At 42.0% G+C, this 24780-nt stretch overlaps 1 protein-coding gene and 1 long non-coding RNA gene across 2 annotated transcripts in view; one reads left to right on the top strand and one right to left on the bottom strand.

Moving 5' to 3' along the window:
* Positions 1 to 16993, top strand: part of LOC139068991 (uncharacterized) — a 31241-nt gene extending 14248 nt beyond the window's left edge. The window contains exon 3 of the long non-coding RNA XR_011520223.1: positions 16898 to 16993. This is a non-coding gene — a long non-coding RNA (uncharacterized lncRNA). The remainder of the gene's footprint in view (positions 1 to 16897) is intronic.
* Positions 8292 to 24205, bottom strand: inka2 (inka box actin regulator 2). Its single transcript, XM_015959191.3, has 2 exons — positions 23790 to 24205; positions 8292 to 13387 (listed from the first exon to the last, which is right to left on the bottom strand). Exons 1-2 carry the CDS (start codon positions 23823 to 23825, stop codon positions 12122 to 12124), a joined length of 1302 nt encoding a protein of 433 aa, XP_015814677.1. The 5' UTR covers positions 23826 to 24205; the 3' UTR covers positions 8292 to 12121.
* Between the last annotated feature and the right edge of the window lie 575 nt (positions 24206 to 24780).

Raw genomic sequence — 24780 nt, 5'->3', positions numbered from 1 at the left:
TTTGCCTGCTTATGATGGATGTTTGCCATGCATCATTTGTTGAGATATTGATTATGAAACTGCTTGTTGTGGTGAAATTGATCAAAAGCTTCATAGGATTTGATTTCAGATTGTCACAGCATGAATTTCAGATACGAAGGAACATAAATCAATTAATGCAATTATGTGGAGCACTTTTTGATCAGCCAGAACTTTAAAAAATACTACAGCCTACGAAAGGAAATGTTGTATTTTCTTAAATGTCAACTTCACAGAATTTTTTTTAAAAATTATTATTTCTGATTATAATCAGTTGCTCTGAGTTTTTCTTGCAGGCTGAACATGAAAATAGTCTCCTACACCTATCTCCTGTATTAGTTTCTGATAGAAAAAAGATGGTGAAACTCTAGGATCTGAAAATCCTGAGAGATCTATGTCACACTGTCACTTAACATTCAAGGACTCACCCATATTGACTCACAACGAGGAAGGCTGTTGGTTTAATGTTCAAAAAACAGCAGAGAACGTCTCAGCTAGTAGAAGCTAACCGTTAGCATTAGCAACTCCAGAATGTAGCAGAACTCCTTCACGCTTGTGGTATTTGTAAAGATAAACATCAATGTTGCAGAACTAAGAGTCAGTGTTGCTGTTAGCAACTCAGCAACAAGTAGTCTTAATATCTGGAAATAAGACTCCAAAATCTGTTGTCTGAAGCTCAGCTGTGATGCGGTTCACTTATAGTTCCTGATACAGGTGCAGCAGAGCTTTTGTCCCCAGAGTATGACTTTAAGGCATTTATTCCTACTAGAGACCACTGTAAGCATTTTAAAATATGAGCAAAGTTGATTAACAAAGTTACGTCAGTCTAGTTGCTTGAATGTAAAGCGTAGCACACATTGCTATACATTACGTTAAAAATAAATGTACGTTGCAAAAACAAACAAAACAATTGTCATCTGCAAAAACAGCACTCCCTAATGAATTAGGGAAACATTCCTAAATGTGATCAAATGTTCATGTTTTGAGTCAAAAATTCTGCCAATGAAGAAAACAAAAGTTGTTTAGTAGATTTCTTATAACTAGATAAATAATCTGCAAGATTTCTTTATTTGCTTATTTAAAAATATGTAGAACGTTTTACAACTAAGCTTTTTTCACTTTCTTTTTAATGAGGTTTTGCAGAGTATATTACTTTTTACATGTGAATACAAGGTTCACTTGTTTTTTAACACATTTGCAGAGTTGTCTAGTATAAATAAATAGCTTGTGAGTCGATCTCTGTTGGAAAAAAGCTCTGACACTCTTGTTTCAGGAAGGGGAAGTGAGCCAGAGGAGAGGTGAGCAGACGACAGATAGTTTTGGAGTCCAATTTCCTGATAGTCAAACATCTAGCCTCTGATTGGCTAACAGAAATGCAACTCTACTACTGACTCTGTTTGCTTTGTAACATTGATGCAAAAGCCTGAAGGCATTCTGCTGTGTGGTGGAGTTGCTAATGCTAACAGTAGCCTGTGTTAGTCCAGATGCGCTCTGCTCTCTCCTGGACATAAAACCAACAACAGAATTCCCCGTTAACGAAGAAACTGGTTTCTCCGTTAACTTAGCCTTTAAGCACATAGGTTTAGTGAAACAAGTTGACGTGACTTAGATTCAACATTTCATTTCTTAGAGTGTAAGTGGAGGTTCCATTTTTCCTTCATTACTTAGGAAGTTGTTGTGAATGGCGTAATCGTTGCAGAGTGTCAGACATCATCAAACTTCTACGGAGTCAGATGGAGGAACATCTCTGGCTTCTACCCATCTGGGAACCATCACATGTATTCCAGCAGGCTTGACACAGAAAATGAAGCCGTGACACAGATAAAAACAACCCTCTCAGCAGTGACTGCAGCCTAATGGGTTAGTGTGTCGTTCTGCACCAGGAGACGATGTGATCAGCTCTTAGCCAGCAGTGCAACTGTGCCCCGGTCTGCCTTCACATTCTTCATGCGCTGGCTGAGGTATCTTTCATGTGCAGAGAGGAAAGAGGATTTTGTTGCACTAAGCAAATTGTAAAAGTGAGATGTTGAATGTTTCATGGCTGCTGAACTTTCAGGTGATGTGTGAGGAGATGAAATGGAAGGGTATTTTGGGGTCTTTTTGTTCTGTGATGTGGAAAAACGTAATTTTTCATGAAACCACCAGCAGCTCAAACGCATTCACAATGATCCAATTCTAAAAACACACAGATAAAGATCAGGAAGGATTTAATGTTGGCATCCATTTAGCAGCAGGCTTTTCTACGTGCTTCAGTTTTCCTGCTGCAGGTTTTTTTTTGTGTGGTAATTCTCAAGTAAGTATTCAGGCCCTTTGCTCAGTATTTAGTAGAAGCACCCTTTTGAGCTTATACAGCTATGAGCCTCCATGGTAAAGTTGCAACGGGTTTCTTACACCTGGATTTGGCAATCATCTGCCATTCCTCCTTGCAGATCCTCTCCAGTTCTGTCAGGTTGGATGGGTTAGGGTTAACGTTGGTAGACAGCCATTTTTAGGTCTCTCCAGTGATTTTCAATTGGGTTTAAGTCGGGGCTCTGGCTGGGCCATTCAAGAACAGCCGCGACTCGGCTCCCATTGGTTCATGTTTATGAGCCGTTCAAAAGAATTGGTTCGTTTGCGAACGTCACAAAACTACTTTAGTAACAGAAGCTTTGTCCTGCACTAAAAGAAACACAATATTTTCTCTTTTTGCAGCTGAAATGAAATGTTAAAAAATAATGTGTTTTTTCCATCTTAAATGATAAATAACCTGCACTTATAGCGCCTTTAAGAGTTGGAGAACTCAAAAGAGCTTCACATTGCAATGAAATCACCAGAGCATGAATTTATCTACAGGCCTTACCAGATCAGACCCGTTTTTAATTTTAAAACCAAATTTCAGTTGATGTCAGCTAAAATCTTGAAAGTAATGTTGGATTACAGGGCTCCCCCACTTCAGTTGGTTTGTTGGTTGAACACGTTTAGCTGCGCAGCAGCATTTTCAAACAGCCTGTCAACCACATGAAAGCCTTCAAGCCGAAGCCTCGGCTTAAGTTAGCAGGTTTGCTCGGCATCAGAAGTGGACAGCTGTGATTTCTTTTACGGGTCCTCTCCAGCTGCAGTCACCTCCGATTTGACTTGCAGTCCCACCACACTGGATGCTCTCTAATTGCTGCACCACAAAAGCTGCACAGGCTTTGGGCTGGGCTGGGTCATGCCGAGCAGCTCCGCCGGGGGTTAAAGATGAAACTTGCATCTTTAATTTGGGATAAATAACGGGAGAACTGATCACAGAGCTGGGAAAAGGTCAAGGAAGGGTCATTCATGACCTCTGTCTCTGCACACATAGTGATCATTTATGTTTTCGTCGGAAACAAAAACCTTATTTTTCGTAATACTGCCACACACAACAAACACAAAAGTCTTATTTTTTTCTAATTCAATAGTTTAAAGAAGAAAGTTTTTAATAGTTTGGGTGCATGTAATGAAAACAGATTTTAGTCTAAACTCGGTTGGTCCCCACAAATCATGGAGCTGTTATTCGTCACAGATTCAAATTCAAGCTGGAGAAGCTGAGTTTTAAAAGCTGAAACATGAAAATAAAAAATTTAGTTGCATTTCCAGTCCAGAGTATTTATAGTCTCATCGATTATTTATAGGCACTTCCCTGAAAAACAACACTGGAGATATTCTATTTTAATATGGCAATTCATCAGTTTTTGTAAAGTTCCCATTTTAGCATTATGCTATGAATCTCCCAGAAGTCACCCGGCATTTAAAACATAATCGTCAGAGTTCATCAGGGTGCTGTACAGACAATCGGACCTATTGTATGATGGCCTCTGTCTCAGAGATGGTGAGAAACGGAGTGAAGCAAACAGGATCTTAGAGGAAGGAAGGAGAAGGAGCAGGTGAGGCAGGGCTGTGGAGAAAACCCGTAAAAGGATGAAAAAGACATTTGGAGAAGATTCAATGATGCAGAACTGATGTTCCACTTGTGATCTCGTGTTATAAGACGGGTGGTTGTATGCATTCTTAGGACTGTCTTGTATCGTTGAACAGCTGAAACTTTCCAGACACTCTAAATAAAACTTTACTTATCACTGTTTCACTCAAAATTACCACACACGGCCTTTGGCCTGGACACCATGACATATCTTTTTTAAAAATGACTAAGTATTTTCAGCCAAGTTGGCTTGTTTATGTCAAATATAGGTTTTACAAATCTGCTCTTACCTTCAAACGTTTTTGTCAGGGCAGCAACAGTACAGTTACCTTTGTTATAGAATATAAAAGCACCTGTCCATCTGCCACTTACTGTCTGTTAAACAAATTCTGAGCCAACAGAAAACCCATAAACCTGGCTGAAGGAAACATTGCCTCCTCTTCTGCTCACGTTCAGATGGGAAGTACATTATCTGAAGAAGCTGGCTTTGACCTTCTCTGTGAAAAAACAAAGCTTCCAGCAAAAAGGCTGACATAGAGCAACATTTGGAGAGACAGGGGGCAGTCTGGTTGCTCAGAGGGAAACGCTGGGCGTAGGAAGTCAGACGGCTTTACAACCATGTCTGATGTATGAAGGGAAAAGTCATTAATTTAAATGAAATGGCTGTTGTGGTAACTTATGTTGAGCAACTGAATGCAACGTTAAATAATTGAGTTTGAGTCAAAATCAGAGATTTGGGTTTAATCTGGATTAAAGATGACGAAGAGCCCCCGTTGGTCTGCAGTTCATGACTTAATGAAAGCAGAACCCCCTGGGGCTGTGTGTGTGTGTGTGTGTGTGTGTGTGTGTGTGTGTGTGTGTTTTGAATGAGTGTTAGCACAACCCGCCACTTCATGAGATCAGACCCCTGCAGAGATAAGACTACCAAGCTACAAGGCTCAATTATTCCCTGTTAGATGGATTCAATAGGACTGAAAAGAAGAGAGAAAGCTTTTGCTACTGTAGACGGCTGCAGAGCCATCAGCGGGGGTTCGGTCTGACGCTGGAGATGAAGGAGTCCCTCCTTCTGACGCTGAAGCCAACAGGAAGACACCAGTTAAAAAAAGATGCTCAGATTTTCCAGATGATCCACTAAATCATCTCTGAGAATCAACATCAGGAAGAAAAATGTTATTTGCATGATCTTTGATTTGTTTTATCATCCATCCGTCCGTCCCTCTGTCCGTCCGTCCATCCATCCATCCGTCCGTCCATCCATCCATCCATCCATCCATCCATCCATCCATCCATCCATCCATCCATCCATCCATCCATCCATCCATCCATTCGCCTCTGCTTACCCGGCGTCGGATCGTGGAGACAGCAACCTAAGCAGAGAGTCTGGGCCAGGTCAGCTGAGAAACAGTCCCTCCAGAGGGCGCCATTGCGGGTTACCAAACAGTCCGCTCGGCACAGCGAGGTTGGGCCTGTGGAGATTGGTCGAACTCGGCAAGTCAAGCAGCTGCTTCTGAGTCCAGAAGATGTTCTAACATTAAATACTGTTGTAAAATAAACATATTAGTAGAAATGAATCCCTACTCTGTACGACTGGTCACTGGACATGGTGCTGGCTGGCTGGTCACTTCAGGTATTGACCGTAAACCTAGCCTCTCAGTGGCTAGAAATCTTGTTCTATTGTTGCAACTACAGCCTCCACACACTAGATGTCGCTATGGAGTTTCTGTTCCATATTTTACCTTTAATTAGTAGTTTGAATGTTTAAAGCACATGAAATCAAATAAAAATGAAATTTGAAGCAAAACCAATAAACTGGACCGCATTTGTACAAATGAAACCAAAAGTAAATTTTCAAAAAGCCTTATGTGGCATCTGTTAAATGTATATTTATAAAAATAACATAGATTTTTTACAGTATTATCCCAGTTGTACATACAGATGAAGGATCAAACCATCAGCGTTCCTGATTTTCCCCTAAGTAGGAAACATGCTGGAAACAGCAGGAGTCAGAGAGCAGCCTGGCGGCGCTTCTGTCAGTCAGCTGGAGGAGCATCAGACTGCGTTTGTACAAGTGCACTCAAATTCGTCTGATTCAGTAAAAGACTGGCTGCCATTGAGGAGATCAAAGCGTGAAAACATTCCTGTCTGCTGGGCTCACCTGTCAGAGCTCCTAAAGACATGAATCACTGCTTTAGAGGAAGGAGATCTGCAGGGAGCGTTGCAGTGCGGTTTGATCCCCTCCAGGTTGATGCTCTGCTTTGTCAGGCTGAAATATTTAACACGGCTAGGATCAGACTTTAAATTAAAGACACTTCTTCTGCTCGTGGAGATAGAACATTTGTGGCAGTAAACCCAGAGTGATGTGCTCATTTTGCAAGCTAAAATCTTAAGTGAAAATCTAAATTTCTTCTAAGATCTTGTTTTGTCTTCCCTATAAACTCTACTGGTTTAATTATGAGAATAAATAGAACAATTCAGCTTATTCTCCCTGTGATGTGGCTCCTCGTTACTCTTTTATTGCAATATCATTTCATTTTTTAGCTCCACTTTTCATGCATTAACCAGAGAGTGTGAGATTTGCTGAAAGTGCTGCACTGTACAGCAGCCAGATGTTAAATCCTAAATTATGCGCCCTGGATTTAACTCTTGCATTTATCGGCCTCTGGTTTGTGGCTTTTAGGATGAAGTCTTTCATTTACAAACGTTTGGGGGGGGGGGGGGGGGGGGGGGGGGGTGAGTGAGTGTGTTTGTGCGACTGCGTTTGACCTGGGGTTTAGCTAGCTTTAGCCTGTGTGAGAGCATGCACATGGACCAGTCTCATGTTTCTTGTGGGAACCCTGCAGAAAGCTGAACTGATTGACGATTTTGGACTTTCGGTTGCTGACGATTAGAAAATGTGAAACGTGAGCACATTCCTGAGGTTCTAGCTGGAGCGCTGTGGCGGCACAGCTGAGGGCTTGTTGAAAGATGAGCGCTAGAAGGAAATTAGCCTACAGTAGGATCTGGAGGGGTCATAGAGAATTCATGCAAACATAAAAGAGAAAGCTTGCACCAAGAATTTCCTACTCCTAAAACGTTCTTTACGTGAATGTGTGAGTTTTTAATCTATAGTCTAACTGCAGAGCTGAAACTTGACTCTGCCTTTGTGAGACTCCTGGTGGGTTTCTGAGCTCTGACCTGTAAATGTTGTGCAACTGTTCTGCGTTCAGGTGTTATGTGCTCCAGATTAGTGGAGAGAGTGGAGTTGTGGGATTGTGAGAGTGTGACAGCTGACAATCTGAGGCCTCAGAGGGAAGGGGGGGAGGAGGAAAGAAGGGAGGGATCTGTGCAGGAGGAGGATGTGGTCAGACCGCGTCTACTTGCTGGGATCCCTGGAGAAACTGAGCCACAAGAGAAGAGAATGAAAGTGCAGCTGTTGTTGCAAGCAGCCCCCCCCCCCCCCACACACACACACACACATGCAAGCACAATCACACACATGTCAGTCTTTCTATCATAATGAGGGCCATCCATTGACTTCCATTCATTTCTGTGACTCCACTATGCCTAGCCCTAACCATAACCAATGCTGAGCTATTCCCAACACCAACCTTAACTAAAACCTAATTCACACTATACCTCTAAAACTAACTGGTAAGCTTCTAAAAAAAGCAAGGACCACAAAAATGTCCTCACTTTGTAGGGAAAATATTGAAAATGGTCCTCAGTATGTAGTAAGTTCAAGAACACACACACACACACACACACACACATACACACATACACACATACACACACACACACACACACACACACACACACACACACACACACACACACACACACTACGGTGAAGGGCTGCAGCAACCTTGAATTTCATGTGATTTTATTTTAAGCTCTGATATCTGAAGGAAAACAACGTTAAACAACAAAAACCCAGCGATGCTCTTTCTGCACATGCTGTGTGTTTGATGACTTATTCATCTGTGCAGAAACTCATTTTACTTCTACAGAATACAGAAAACTGTTGACTTTTTCCTAATGAGAAATCTAAGAAGGCAGTTAGTAAAGATGTAGAACCTCCGCAGAGAGCATCATTGCATTTTTGATTAGCCAAAAAGGAGCAAATTATTCCATATATTCATAAATAAATTACCAATTTCTGGTGAAGGAGGTAACATTCTTGAACTATCCTGGGACTTTTCCAAAAGACACAAAGCAGCCGAAGCACTGAATGATTAGAAGGAATGATGCAGTTTTAAAATGCATCTTTTGAAATTGAATGTCATGAAACTCCAGTGATGAACTGAAGGCTGCAGAGTTCATGTTGATTTATATTATTTATTAAAGACACTGATGGAGTTGTGGTACAGATTTAGAATCGGTTTAGTGCACAGTCGTAGCTCGGGCTGTGAGTGACATGCCGGCTTTTACTCTGGAGCAAGCAGTTAGTCACACAGCAGCGTTTTACTGCAGAGGGCATGGATGCAGAGAGGAATCGCGCTGAGACCTGCGGAAAAAAAGGCTCCGTGTTGGGATGCGAGGAATCACTTTTCCTGTTAAAAAATGTCCATTTCATTTTGTTTTTATCAACAGATTATTATAATATAAAGTGTTTTAAAATTTAACAAGTGAAAAACAGCTTCTCAGTGAACCTGCTCTTTGAGAGTATACCAAAAACAAGCTCTCTTGGTGTCTGATGATCACAGCTGTGACTTAAAATTACAGTTAAGGAGTTCAAATCTATACATAAAGCTCACTGATACTTATGAGTCAAACATGAAAGACAAAATACTGAAGGTATTTCAGCCGCCAGTGTAGGATCATTATTTAGTTTCAGCCACCAGGTGAAACTGGAAAAATTAGTTAATGGAGCTAAATGTAATTTATGTCGGTAATAAAAGGTGAGACTAATACTTAAGATAGACTCATTACAAGCAACGCCAGATATTCCAAGCCTTTATTTGTTATTTGTGATGATTATGGCTTACAACTTATGAAAACACGAAATTCAAAATCTCAATTAGGATTTTGTGAAAAGGTTCAATATTCTAGACTCAAAGTGTCCCACTAATGAATCCAAAACACCTGCAAAGGGTTCCTGAGCCTTTAGAGGGTCTCTCAGTCCATCATAATGGACTTTTGCACAATATTCTCATTTTTACCTGTATTTCACATATTCAAATGCAAAAATAAAGCATGACACAGTTTGTTCCTGTAAACATGTTTAATTGGATTAGTCAGACAGTTTTACACACAGGACACAAGATCACTACTAAAGGTTTGCAAAATCCAGATGAAAAATATCAACAACACTGAAGAAAATTACACACGGAAAAGTTTTAATGGAAGAAATAAATGTTCCATTTGCAAACACCAACTGAGCGATAGGACACCTCACACTGTGGCTTGTGGTAGAATATGTGTGTGTGTGTGTGTGTGTGTGTGTGTGTGTGTGTGTATTGGACCCTCTGAATGTTCAGAATGTATTGACCTGAATACTGAGATGACACCATATGGATTGGCTGGCCAAGATTCTCTGAAGGGCCTTGGAGGCCTAAACCCTACTGGCGGAGTTCGGTGGTTTGGCGCCTCGTTTAAAACATTTCAGATTGTCTTTGCATAACAGTGGTCCTTCTTTAGAAACGAGCGAGAACAGGCAGTGTTTTCTGTAATTCTGAGGAAGTCTTTGTGAGAAGTTGTGGTTTGATCTGAACTGTACAAGTCTTGTGGCATGTTGTTTTGTGCATGAAATGTTTAGAACTGTTTTTCTTTGATAATTTATGTTTGCACAAAAGTATGAAAATCATGCAATGTGATATTACAGTGAATGCTTCTTATTGCCGTTGTATGGTTGCTGATAAATATGTAAAAAGGTCTGTACATGGTGGCTTCAGCTCTCCCTGGTCACTTTGTTAAGCTCTTTTATGAACTTGTAGTATTCAGATGTATATTTACTGCATGGTACAACATCAGTCATCTCATATGTTAAACCTTGGGAATAAACAAGCACACTCTGGTGCTGCTTCTCCAGTCTTTAAAGCAAGGGTACATATAAATTAATAATAAAGTCACTTCAAAATTGCTTGAATTTGACTATCTGACCCTGTTCTATGACCTAAAGTAGGTAATCGTACCTAATTTTCTCTTCCCTTATGGCCCTCCCCTGGCCTCTACAGCAAAACTGATTTTTTATGTGAGCCTAGAATATTGACCAATACAATTACACATCCAAAAGAGGGAGCTGTCAATCAACAAGAGTGAACCCCAGTTCCCAGCATGCAATGCAGGTCGATGCATTGACATACACTCAGCTTAGCATACCAACCTAGCTTGAACGCTAACTCGACCTGCATTGACTTGATGTCAGTCTGTAAACTTCAAACTAACTGTGAAAGAGGAGGGACGAGAACAAAAAGGGATTTATCTTTTGTGTTTTGGAGCTACGTTAGCATAGCATTCAATCTTTCGCTACATCAGACTACTATTTTAGCCTGTTTTAGTGTTAGCAGGGGTGTGCTAACATTGCGAGTGCCAGATTTCTACTGGTTTTAGATGTTTCCTTGCTTGAACCCTGCAGATTGGATTAAAATGAGTGATTAGCTGCTCCTGCAGAACCTGATGAAGGCTGAGGAGATAATTCAATTGTTAGAATCAAGTGTGTTTGAGCAGGAACATATCATAAACATGCAGCCATAGCAAACCCTCATTAGTAATAGGGAGCCTAAGTCACGCCCATCTACTTCTGGGCCATAGGTCCCTGGAAGAACAAAAAAATGAATGCAAGTCAATGGGGCTAAAAACATTATTATCTAATTCCGCTTGTTTCACACCACGGATTTCACATATGATGTCCGTGAATTTTAAAGACACATTTTTATACCAAGAAAGCACTTATATTCGAACGGGGGAAACGTTTTTAGGTTTTGTGTGAAAGTAAGTCCAGGACTACAAATGCGCATCACGAAAGAGACGTCATCGAACCAGACACGGAGAAAAACAGCAGGATAATGGCTGTAAGTTCAGCGATCTTCAAGACCTTCCTTCAGGAGGAAAGAACCACCGTAAATCTGGCCATGTGGTAAGTATAGCTATGCTAGGGGAGAACAGATTCTGTGGTGACATCACTTATGCGACGTACCAATGTCTGATTTGTAGTCCTGGTAATTACGAACTTTTACAAGCTGATAAATCTCAAAGTACGTGACAAGCATAGTCAAAACACCCATCATCAGTTTTCATTTAAATTGAAGTCCAACATACATGCGATCCAGGGCATAAGGCGAAGCGGATTAGAAAATAACGTTTTCAGCTCTGTCGACTAATTTTTTTGTTCTTCGGGGGACTCGTGAGCCAACCGAAAGGGGAGGAGACTTAGGCTCCCTATATGATGCTATTTGTGTGTGGTATGAGCCATGGCTTTCAGCTCCTTGCAGGAACTATGGTCATTCAAATTTCTAAATCTCAGCCTCTCCTTGATGTTGTCATGCTTTGTGCCCCAGCTTTAAATGTGACCAACGTAGCCAGGCAGCACTGACAGAAAGGAAAAGTGAGCTTTGAAATTGAAAACAAGCACAAGATCCTATATTCTGTGCGAATTTTGAGACACACCACATTGTCACAAGACCGAGGAAGACTTCACTAAACTCTATTATTGATGCGGCAGTGTCTAATTGTTGTCTACCTTCCTGAGCAACGTGAACAAGAGGAGTCCAGATAAACCTGAATCTTTTTTTGTAAACCAAAAGATTGTTAGAAAATCTTAGTTGGCAGTGCATTCGGTAACAGCTGTTAGTTGCCTCACCACAACTGTGCAGTTTGACTCTTGGCACTTCTATTCATAGATGTAAAGATGTGAGATATGTGAGTCATGTCCTGTAGCGTGGCTATGGAGAAGTCTGTCAGTAATGTTTTTGCATCTCTGGCGACATTATGGGAAGGGTGTCAATGTTCGAAGACAACCAGGTGACCCGGTCACACACGAAGAGTGTGTAAATAAATCTGAGTAGTTGGAAAAAACAAACGTTTTTAAAAACAAGTCTCTCAGACACGCTGCAGCTCGCTCTCTCACACAGAGAAATTCAGATTGCCACACAAAATGTTGCCCTGATAATGTGAGTTGTGTGATGGCTGTGATGTTTCTTCCACCACCCAGCACCTGCCACACAGTCAGTCTGGCAACACTGGGCGCCTTTTGGCTCACGGTTAGACCCACACAGCTGTGTTGTAGTCAAACAAGGGCTGCATTTTCACCAGGCCAGTCTCTGGATGCCTCCTGTCTAAATAAAGTCCTGTAAATGGCTGCTGGTGGAACTGGGGGAAGGGCTGATGATGATGATGAAGATGGTGGTGGTGTGTCTGATCAGACTCAGCTAAATGCACACATGGCCTGCCTTTCCCCTGCTGTCCGTTTGCCCAGAAAGGCAGGTAAAAGCTGCCCTTGGAGCTTTTAGAAACCACCTTCTTTGGTTTTTTAAAGAGATCGCCTTGTGGCAGCTCGGGAGCTATCCACCCGGGTCGTTCCTTGAGAAGCTTGTCCCTGTCAGGCCGGACGCTGCGTAGAAACTTCTTGAAGATGTTTGTGGTAAGAGAGAACTTCCTGCAGATCTCCTGCGAGCGACTGAGATGTAGGGGTTGCGCCAGCGTGTCTGGTCTGTCTGCGTTGCCATCCATCGCCTGCTCCTCTCTCCTCTTCCTCATTTCCCCTTCTTCTCCTTCCTCCCTCTCCACCTCCGGTAGGTCCAGCCAGTTGCCTACGAGGTCTGCAAACACATTGTCCCCCAGCACTAAGGGCTGGCGGTTGCGGCTGCGGCTCATGAGCGAAGACGTCCAGTCGCTGCCATCGTCTGCGCTGTCCTGAGAGTAGTCGCTATCCAAAGAAGGACCTTCTCTGGAAAGGCTGTACAGGATCCCTGGCAGGTCCACCACCCTTGCATGCTGAGGAGCCTGTGGGTGAGGGTGCATTTCTGGTGGAGGGTTTCCTACCATTGGTCCGTAGAAGTCCACCTGAGGGGCGGTGTATCCCGACCACCTCTTGGGCACCAGCTCTGCCTCATTCTCAGCTCTTCCACTTCTTTCGCTGGTTTCACTCTCACTTTCCAGACTAGATGCAGATGATGACGAGGTTCCCACGCTGCTTCTGTTCAGAGATGAAGACTGATCATCTCTGCTTAAAGAGTTCCTGCTCTCCACGGACAGCCTCGAACTTGGAATCGGACTTGGAATGGGCTGCTCTGGCATGGTGTGTGTAAAACAGAACTGGTGCTCTTGTCTAGAAGCCAAAGCTGCTGCTGCTGCTGAGTTTGGGGGAACTGTTGAAGAAAGGTGTGGAATTCCTCGGTTCATGGGTTTTCCCGATATGTCGAGGTTTTCTAGAGCTGTCTGGACCTGAAGGAGCTTGAGTTCCTGGAGTGCTCCCATCATTGAATTCATCTGAGCGTGGAGGCCATCTCCAGCTTCTCTCATAGACAGCTGAAGGGAGACAGAAAGAGGTGCATTTTACACAAATGAAAGCAAATTTCATACCTTTAACTTCAAATGTTTGACTCTTTTCACTTAATTCTTCCATCCTGTCTAATAAAGTCTGATGTTCTCGCTGCTCCACCACCATTTCCATCTTTTAATGGTTTCAAATTGGATAAATGCACACATGCATCACTACAAATAAAACAGCCGTGGTTCCTCTCTTCAAGGCTGTGGGGTCATGTGACCCAGTTTTGGATGTCGGGGCCGGTGTGCCATATGGCCTGCGTGTGAGTGGATCCAAACAGTGACAGCTGTAAAACACACCAACTTCTTTTCTATCCTCACTCTTCCACTTTCTCCAGCTTCACATTCTAGCTCCTTCCTCTTGATTTGTCTCATATTTGCTTCCTAATTCAAACTCTTTGTATACCTGCTGCTACGGAGCAGCAATAATACACCCTGCTTTTATCTGCCCCTCTTTCTTTAGAAGCCAGCGTCATGTGACTTGAAGTAACCGTCACCTCCCGGAGGCAGAGAGAGAGAGCCCAACGCAGCGTCCTGACCTGTGCCTTGACCTGCAGACTTGCACTACTCACACTCACACTTGAAAGCATTTTTTGAACTCTTGGTACAACTGGTTTATATTTGAAACATGCAGACGCTCATGGATGACATATGCAGCTGGAATCCGTCCATGATCTTTTTAAAATAAGGATCTGTGGGAAGGTGAAGGAAAGCATGAAGAGAACTGTGACCAAGTCCCAGATTGTGTGGGAAAATGTTGGTGAGAAACACACGACTGCCAGTCAGAATGATGTCTACAGCAAATGGTGAGAAAGATCCAACTAAAGAAATGCAATCTTTTAGTAAAGACTCCGCACCTTACCTGAGGTATGAATATCCCTGTCTGTGTTTCCCTGGGAGTTAGTCGACACCTCGGCCAGCATGTCTCTGCTCCACAACATTCAAACGTATCGGCCTGACTGCCCCTATATGTATCACCCTCCAATGGAGAGAGTCCTCTGGGCTTCACAGCCAATCAGCATGTCGCGTCTAGACAATAATCACTATTCGGAGGGGGGAGGATGGATACTCAGGCGGAAATATAAAGACAATGGGGGGGATGAGAGAGAGGGGTGGTGAGAGTCAGCCGGATGAGCAGGGACGAAGGGAGGGGGTTCGAGGGTAGTGATACTTTGCCATATGTTTGGATGTCGGAGAGAAAACTGTTGATGGATTCAATTATGGATGACACCATGAGAACATGGAGGGGGGTACCAATGCCAGCTTGTGATACTTAAATCTCGGGGGTGGGGGGTGGGGGGGTCGTGTTGACTCCTGGTGAGAAAATATGCCTCACCAGACAACTGACGGGAGTGACGTCACAAACAAAGAGAAGCATAAGTATCGTGTGAGAGTCACAAGGTGGGTTTACTGGGAAAAACGATGTGTCACCTGGTAACAGACACTTCTAGTTATAACAATAAAAAAAGGTCAACTTTTATCTTTTAAAGGTTGTTTAGGTGCAACAATCAACTTTTTGATTTGTTCACAAATTTATTCCAAACCAAACATTTTAACAATTTGAAATTGTGTCTTTCATGGCGGGCGGCTGCACATGAGCCAGGTACTGTTGGGTGTTCCTGGTAAAGGGAGGTTTCCTCTCCACTGTTGCTACATGCTTGCTTAGTATGGGGATTGCTGTAAAGACTCTGAGGCAACAAGTCAGTGACTCGATGCAAACTGCTGGGTTTCCTTATATAGGAAACTTTTAGCTAATTGGAATAATGAGCTGAACTCAGCGCACTAAGTTGGTTCAATTGGAACGTTTACTTTGTGACTTTTGTGATCTGGCGCTATATAAATAAACTGAATTTAATTGAACCATCCACTCATTGGAAGTTTTTACATATGAAAGGAATAATAAAAATTTTCCTCAATTAAAAAAAAGATTCCATCTTCATAGATTTAAGCAAACAAAACATTTCAGATTAAGCACATTTTTTATGTCTTAGCCTCAAAAAATGCTAAAAGCTATGTACTTCACTGAATTCAGTAAATCCAAAAAGCACATAAGGTCTTAAAAAACAATTTTACATAAAAATGTGAAGAATGGTTTCGCTGGCCAAGTTGGCAGCAAACAGTTTGACATTTAATTTTTAAATAATAACAATTTTGTTGAGTGATTTTCAGTTTAAGTTCTTTAATAATGAACCCACTGTCAGAGACCATGAACTACTCCTTGACTCCTACACAATGTAAAACTAGGCTGAAACACATTTCCTGTCAGTGACACGATACGAGTGGGTGCAGGAACCACCTCCAAGATCTTATAAGAAGCCTGTTAGCACATGCTGGGAGCTAAAGGCTCACAGCTGAATTAGCCAGTGAAGATATGAGTAATTAGCGCGGCCAGGTTGTCTCTTGTCTTCTCCCGATCCTGGAACAATCACGGTTTACTTTCTTCCACATAAAAGATCAACGAGAGACAAGTTAGCAGGAAAATGTTAATCTGATGTGAACCACTTAAACGTACTATGTTTGTTTTGGAGATTTTATCTCCTACATATTCTCTCAGTCACACGGAAACTCAACTGTTCGCACATGCAGAAGGAAAAACATTGTTTGCGTGCAAATATAAAAGTATCACTGAAATACAGGCATACCCTGCAGTTTAAATAAAAAACACAGAGTTGTTGACTTTTGTTCTCTGGGATTATTAATTATTCATGCTCACTCTGGGCAACAAACAGGAACACTCATTGACAAAGCTGTATTATCCAGCTTTAACCATGCCAACTAGCTCTAGGCACTCTCCTACTGCCATTTAAAAGCTGAACTTTGTGGCCTAAATACGTCAGATGTCTCAAACAGGATTCTGCCATTTGCTGAAAGGATTTATGGAAAAAAAAGCCCTGCAGTGATTTTTTAATTTTTATTTTAGCCCCAGATGCTGCAAAACTCTGAGAAGCCGTGTGTTGACAATGTGTTAATCAGCTGAGGGTCACATTAGGATAAAGAGACACGGACCTGACAGGACCTATGCAAACACTTTAAGATCGTTAAGCATAAAAAACTAAAGATTAAAAATTCTGCGCATCTAATCTAATTTAATAAGAGTACTGGAGTGAAATTGGAGCTGCAGGGAATTAAGTCCCTGCCCAGAAACACCAGCATCATTAGGACAGACTTGCAGAGTTGAGTTAAATCTTTTTGAACTTAAGCCTCAAAGTATTTTAGTCATTTAATCCACCCAGCCTACATCTCTATAAAATGATTCAGCCAGCCGCCCCCACTTGTTCGTCTGGATGCAGCGGAGCCAGTCGAGCACACATAATTGCCAATCAAGAGTGCAATGCATCAGAATTAAAGAACAAAAGCTTCAAGACTTAAATGAATGCTGAACTGAGGCTTATTAAGCCTTGGAGGCATGTTGATTCAAGAGGAAAAAAATGGTGTTTGATTGCTGTAGCACCTTGAGTCTTTTCTGCATTCTGAAAACTCTTATTTTGTCAGGGTCACGGGATGCTGGGGACACACTGGACATGGTGCCAGTCCTTCACAGGGACATACAGACAACCAGTCACCTACTCACCCCTACAGGGACAATCTAGAGACACCAAATAACCTAACATGCTTGTTTGCTGCCTGTGGAAGGAACCACAGGAGAAAACCCACGTAGGTGTGAAGAGGACCTGCAAACATCGCGAATAAAGGTCACTGCTTGGAATGTAACCTGGAACAACTGCTACCACATGCATCACCATCCAAACACCAGCCCCATCCAAACAAATCTAATCTTCTCCCTGGTGACTGTTGAGACACGTTCTACTGAATTTACTCGAGAAACAATGCACAGTTTAGTCAATGAGCGCACACATCCACACGTGTCCAGACTTGTCTCTCTTAAATAAACTGTGACATTTTTTCTTTTGTTTTGTGAATCTATGTAAACTGCATTAATACGCCTAGAACGACAAGCAAACAAGAAATCACAGTTTGCTTTCCAGACTTTAAAACAGTGGCACACCCGGGGGAGGGATGGATTGGGGGGGGGGGGGGGGGGGGGGATTCCATTTTACCAAACTGTGATAAACTATTTAATAAAGACCAATTTAAATGCACATGTATCTCACTGAGACTCATCATTTAACAAAGTAGAGCCCAGTCATTTTGTTAATTATTTATTTTTTTCTAAAACAGGAAAAATATTTTAAACAATAACTGAAATAACCGTTTGAACTTTTGTGTTTATCTGAAATGTCCATGTTTATCAAATTTGGGGTAAACGTGTTGGTTGCATAGGCCTCTTGCTTTTTTATGAAAAAGAATGAAGGAGCACAGCAATACACAGCTACAGCCTAAACTCTCCCAGCGTTACCACCGGGACCAATTTGGTGTGCCACCCCAAGGTTTTCACTGCCCCCCATGACAATTTTCTGAGGCTGCCACTGCTTTAATACGCAGCCTTTTGCTTGTCTTTGTTATGTGCTGAGGGGAGAAGAAACCCTGATTCCAAGGTCAACGAAGCAGAAAGATCTTCCAGTTTAGAAGGAGCTGGCCAGCAGGGGCAAATAAAAAGCTCCACACCCTCCCTCCACCTGTTCCTGAAATTAAAAATGAATGGAACGGCTGTGTGGGTCAAGGGCAGGAATGGAGTCAGTCTGGGGGACACAGAGATGGTCTCTGTGGTTAAACTGCTGTGGACAGCCCTGAGGTTAAGATGGACAGAGTGGTGGAGCTGAGCAAGAATGAAAAGAGTGCCCACATGGGGGACGAGTTTATGTTTGGTCAGTAAAGGCTATAGGGCGACTGACAGACACCCTCAGGGTCACATTCAGGGGAGGAAGACGCGTGATTCATGCTAGTGCTGCATCTGACGAAAGGTTTGCTTTCACAGAAACTTACATACAAACATTGTTTTTAATCCAATTGTGGTCAGTTTCTAAATTAGAAGTTCATATGAAATATTCTAAAGTTTGTCTCTCAAAGCAATATTCAGTCATTACGTGTGCACAATTATAACTTTTTTTTTACACATTTCAGCTTTTTCAGCATGTTCTCTTAAACTTCTGAGGTTCTAAATTCTTTTTCAGCTTAGTAAAATTTAATATTTAATTTGTCTTAAGGACATGCTGTGATATTTGTCAGATGAGAAGCTGTGACGTTGTGCAGAGCTCTGGATGAGTTACATGTTTTTCAGCTCAGCGTGTCATTTTGTCATGAAAAATTCATGTGAAGCTAACAAACAAGCACGCTGAGTGGAAAAGCACAGAGGTGGACGAGATCAGCTGAGACTTTTAGACCATCAGACCAACAGTTAATCGCATGCAAAAACTATTTATTTTATCTTCATGTGATGCTGCTGTTTATGAATAGATTTGACTTAGACTGCATCTGCACCATGTTCCAGGAAACCACGACAAAAATGCACATCCCAAAGGAAGCCAAATGAAATTTGTCACTGATAACTTTAATTTCAGTATCACGTAGGTGCACTATAATGCGTCAGCTCTTTATTTTATAACAAGAAGCAAATAAGACGATAAAAATCACCGGACAGAGAGATCCCAGAGTTTCTGTCTACTGAAGAAAAGGTTTGTCCTACAACCTTTCCTCTAACTAGGACACAAGATCGTCCCGATGCATTTTTAAAAAGCAGCTTTCTCAGTTTTAGGAGAACCTCTGAGGGTTCCTCTGTTGTGCTGAAGCATTGAATTCTCTTTCACAAGATGACACATCTCAGAAATAAAGTTTGGTTTAGTTAATCAGCAAAATTGATATTTAAATTGAACTAGTTTGAACCTGATCAATCATCTAAGGACCTGCCTTCAGGCACAGACATCCTGGCGGCGTTTTCAAAAACAGGGAGGTGGTTTAATGACTTATTTCCTGCTGAAGCTCGTTTTAGCCGTCCCAAATGATTCTGCTACTGTGGGAGGCACAGGACGATCAGGATCCGTATCATCCTCTTTGGCAGATGATGTGTGGAGACAGCGTGGGACTGGATCTGTCCTCTTCCTGTCTTCACATACTCTCGATGGCGCAGCAGTTGATGTCAGCGCCTCGTGTGTGGGCAGTGAAAGTGCTCGTCCATATCTCGAGCCCCTCTCACATCAAAAGGAGCGTCAAACCACAGAAACAGTCTCAGGAGAAAGGGGCTGCTGCTGTGGTGAAAACCTGCTGTATCACACAGAAGGCAATGCTACTGATTGGTGATTCTGCAGCTTAGATTCTTCAAGGGACAATAGACCAAAACCAATCTAAAGAAAATCTGCACTCTAAATGAAATGTTGAATTTACTTAACCCAGTTATGTCAACTGGTCCCACACAACCTATTGCTTAAATGTAAAGGATGATATACATGATCTTTTAAAGACCAATTTCACTTAGAAACAGTTTTTACCTGTTAATTTAGAAGTCACTCGGAGTTTCACATGCAGGCTGAATATGAGAATGATCTTCTACCCCTATTTCTGACACGTAGACGGAGAAACTCTGGGATTAGAAAAGCCACTCGGATCACTGTCACACTGAAAGTTTGCTTTCATGGACTCGTCACTAGCTCATGACGACAAAAGCTGTTTTTGATTTAGCATCCAGGAGAAAACAGAACATGTCTAAGCCAGTAGAAGCTAACCATTAGCATTAACAACTCCACAGCACAGCAGACCTCCTCCAGGCTTGTGATATTTGTAAAGATAAATCATTGATGCTGCAAAGCAAACAGAGTCAATGGTGGAGGCACGTTGCTGTTAGCCAATCGAGATGTTCGAAAATCAGGAAATAAGACTCCAAATCCTTCTTTTGCTCCTCCAGCTAAATTCTAGTTCCTGAAACAGGATTGCAAAAGCTTTTTTCACACAGAGATCAACTACCAAGGTTATCATTTATACTAGAGACCACTGCAAATGTATAGAAAAAATGAGCTAACTTGGTTTTTAACATAACAACGCATAGAGGTAGACTGATAGGGGTTTCTGAGTTATAAGAAAATATTTGATATTTTGAGGCCATCAATAATGCTACATGTAATGTGATGATCAGGTCAGAGAAGAAGAATCTATAAAATATTTAACTGTTTTTTCTGCCCCAGAATAACAAAAGGAACAAATAGCTTCTGATCATATAAGCAGCCTAATTACCCACTCAGTCATCTTAAGATTTACAGGTGAGTGGTCCCACATGACTGGTGAATCAGCCCGTCAACCATAAAAACTCAGGTTATGTGCACAGGCCGGTATTAACAAAGAGGATTTGTTACAGGTCTGTGCCTCCATCTGAAACACAATGATCACCCAGGCAAACCTCACTGCGGCCTCCAAGAGACGTTCCAATTTTAGCCGAGGGGAAGGAAAGGCTGTTTGGAGAACGGGAGCCGCGAGGGAGGAACCAAACAAACGGGCTTAGAGGTAAACCACCAGCGTGCTTTGTGAACTGTTTTCTCATTCAACACCCAAAAGGTAACAAAGAGTGTGGAAACTTCCAGAAGCGTCTGCAAGAATTCCCTCAGATTTTATGGTTCTTGCTGGTTGGCTTTGGTGTTTGAATTCCAACGTGACAGTTGGGTTAGAAATTCCCCCTCAGGTGTGAAAAAGAAATTTAGGACCTGCCCCAGCAGCGCTCGTATCAAAATGGCTGATCTTTAGAGGCTGAAATGAAGCAGGTGTGACCCTCATATTCAGTCAGTATGAGTCACGTCACTGTTTGTGTTTCCAACTGCAGCAGGCAGGAAGGGCTCGTGCTTTCTTTTTCACGACTCTCTGCTGCACCAATCATGAGTCATGCATGAGTTTAAAAATATTTCATTGTTGTTCAAACAGATGTTGACAGACACTTTTAAAATGTTTGTGACCGATCTGATGGACAGTTCTGAGTCCAAAGTCCTGCTACATTCGGGTTGAATACTTCAGCCGGACACGGTTCATTCGGTTTTAAACGAACACGCTCTTTTCTTTGTTTTAGAGCTAAGGTGACCTTGGGTCATGGGTTTCAGCATGTCTGGTCCAAAGCAAACATGACTCCAAAACTACAACTCGAAGGGTTGGCCGTGAGTTATTATCAGTTAAAGGAAAGCTGCAAAGGCATGTGAGTGCTCATTTATCTGCAGCGTTAGTAAAAGAAAAAAAAAAACTTTTACAGATGCTGAGCTAAGATGAAATATTACAGTAAATGACAATCATTCACATGACTGAATACTAAATTACTGTGTGAAATCCTGCAATTTTAGGATCACTTATGATGTTACTTTGAAATAATCCAACAACTATGCAAGAAGAAAAAGGTGATTTTAGTTTAAAACTTCAAGAATTGCCTGGCCTTTAATCTTATTGTAATTTATTAATTTTTTTCATAAAATATAGTTGGCAGACTCTTCAGACTTATCAAAAATCTTCATCTGAATTGATGGAAAACTGGGCTCAGAGAAGTCTGTGCTGGTTTATTTTAAAGGGGACATATCATGACTTTCCAATAGTTTTATGGTTGATATGAAACACCTTTAAGTTCTTTGCACAAAATGCCTCTCACATCAAGTGATTGTTTATTATTTACTCTTGACATTTTCAGTACCTTCTAGAATGAGCCGTTTCAGGGTTCTGTCATCATAAGAAAACAACCTGGAGTTGGCCACGCCTACCCTTTCTCCACTCAAGCTGCTATAAGCTGAGAAGCTCCAGTATCTGGGAAGGGCTTGGGAGTCGAGTTACTGCTCCTCCAGCAGTGGCTCTCTCATGCACCTAGAAGGTGGTAGATGCTAATTCCCTTGTTTCTGATGTCACAAATGGGGGCTTTTTTGAAACAGCTTGTTTTAGACACAAAATTCCTAAAAATAATGCATACATGCAGTACAAGAAAGCACAAAATGATACAACATTTTGAGTTTTGCATGATATGTCCCCTCTAAACATAAAATCTGAACTCAACTAGATATTGATGTAGTAGATTTGTAACTATGCCAGCTGCTTCCTGCAGACATCACCCCATTATCCAGCACAAGTGACAGCCACTGATGGGTTAAAAACTAAATGAATGTTCAGTCTGATTAACAGACTTCTGTTGTGCAATTCGCCAAGGCTCAAGTCTTTAATCTGTCAAAGTCATAGTTTATGGAGCTGTAAAGCAATGCAGTCAGAGAATGTTGCATTACAGCAAGAAATGATCTGGGTGTTTTGCATCAAACAGAAATTCTTAGTGGATTATTTGCGATGCAGAAACAAAGAAATCTGCTTTTATCCACCGTTAGTGTTAAAGATGCAGATAATTCAGAGTAAATGGGACAAAATTCCCATAACATTTGGTGACGCCTCTGAAGCTACATCAGAGTGATGCTTAGGAGTACTTGAGTCAGCATGGCACATGTCATTGGGTTGTTAGATGTTTGTGATGTCTGTGTTAGACAGAGTGGATTTACCGCTCTCCTGTGAGCTCAGAATAAAAATCAGCCTCAGTGAAAGGAAAACTGACAACCTCGGCATGGAAGCTCCTTATTTTCTGAACAACAGATTGCATCCCACATGGTCTGGTGCAGCAGGAGACCGCCTCGGCGTTTTAACCAGCATCTGCTCTGTGTTCCCCGGTTTGATCCTCATCACGGCGTGCCACTTCATCTACAACGCTACCAGACAGGGATGTGACAGCGAGAACGCACAAACGCAACAGAAGCAACTCCCCTAAAGTCTCCAGAGCCACTTCACAGATGAGTGGCTAATCTGGAGCAGCCAACCAAGAAGACACCAAGCAGATTATCATGCAGGGCTTTATTTTTTGGGGACCAGTGTCCAAACAGATACGAGTGTCAATAACAATCTGCATCTACTTTGAAGATGACTCCACATAAAATCAGTGCCAGCTCCTTTGAATCTGGCTCCACAGCATGCCACTGCCAGAGAATATCTGCTTCAGGAACAAGGCTTCCTGGTCAAACAGGACAGATGCATTTAAAAATAATGTCTGACAAATTAATCTAGGGCAATGAAATGTGATAAAGTCAACCTGATGGCCAAGTTCCTCTCACTAACCTCTGAGGAGCACGAGCTCACAGTCTGGTGATAGACCTTTCACCGTCACATGTGGGAAGCTTTCACATCTAAAGCTTTCCAGAACTTAGACTGACTTCTGCTGACAGGAAGAAAAATCCCAGGAGCTTCAAACATCTGCCCCATAATAAAGATGCATGCTTTAAAACTACAAACTCATATGCATTCCTGGTGAAAAGTAAAGAAAAACAATCTATTTAATTTATAGGATCACATCAGGATTCAGCATCAAAGCCCTAGATTTGATCAGCTGTGAGCTCTGACCTCTCGCGCGAGTGAATATGACAATAAAAAACATGAATACATTTGGCAAATCAAGGATTTTATTTTATTTTAAAAATTACAGAAAAAACCCACGAGCAAAACCTACCAGCTCTTGTTTGAGTCGTCTCAGACACGCGTCCATGTTTCTGCGTTCTGGTTTGGAGAGACGCGCGGTTCCAATTTATGAACAAAATAAAAATGAAGAATTTCAGCGGAAACGTCGTTCACGCATGACCCTCAACGCTTTCAAATGAACTTAAAAACAAGCCAAGGGCGGAAAATAACGATAAAGAATTTGTAATTGAATATGCGCAAAAGGTGCTAAGGAATGAGCGCGCGCGGCTCGTAGTGACGCGAATCTCTCTGATGACGAAAACGTGTTTACTCCAAACAAATGATAATGAGGTCCTTCTGGAGGCTGCGATGGTCCGATCCTTACTGCTCAGTGACCACTGTATGACTGATGACTGGTGTGAGTGTGTGTGTGAGTGTGTGTTCCCTCCTCCTCTGATATTTCACCATTCAACTAGAGCGCTTACGTTATCCATCCAATTTCCTCCAATCACAGCAGACGGATCCCATTCAAACAGGGTAAACAGAGATTCATCCCATATCGTGGGGAAATCAGATGTTTTACAGAAGCTCATCAGCATCAGAGGGAGATTTCAAATATCAAATGTTCTGGTCTTCTGCCTCTTCGTGAAGGAAATGCAAGGAGGGAGATGTGTTCTGAGTTCTGTATAAGTCAGCAATAGAGAGTTTCCTGCATGGCCAGCTTCTCTGCAAACTGAAAGGAAACACCTGAGCTAAAGGGCTTTGTGTTCTTTAATTTAGTGTTATAGAGGAAGGAAGAATTGCACGTGCAGGAAGTCGTCCTGGAAGTAGTTTACCTTCTTTACAGCAAATCCAGCATGCCAGTAGATCTATATGAATCAGGAGAAAATCACTGCATGTAAAAACCACAAAACTGGCTTTAATCCCCCGAATATGATGCAAGCACCGGGACCGATATATGGAGCTGATATTTACATATTAGCATCAGCCAATTTACCTCTTGTAGATCCGATTTTAAAACGGGCACATCTGTGGGCAGCGTA

Source organism: Nothobranchius furzeri, chromosome 3, assembly GCF_043380555.1.
Source record: "Nothobranchius furzeri strain GRZ-AD chromosome 3, NfurGRZ-RIMD1, whole genome shotgun sequence".
In the NCBI taxonomy this organism is placed as follows: Eukaryota; Metazoa; Chordata; class Actinopteri; order Cyprinodontiformes; family Nothobranchiidae; genus Nothobranchius; species Nothobranchius furzeri.
This window is presented reverse-complemented; position numbering and strand designations above follow the sequence as displayed.

Excerpts from the sequence above, each read along its gene's own strand:
- inka2 (XM_015959191.3), bottom strand. The coding sequence starts at position 23,825 with ATGGACGCGTGTCTGAGACGACTCAAACAAGAGCTG. Across the intron at positions 13,388-23,789 it reads GACGACTCAAACAAGAGCTG|CTGTCTATGAGAGAAGCTGG; the intron begins GTAGGTTTTGCT and ends GTCTCCCTTCAG.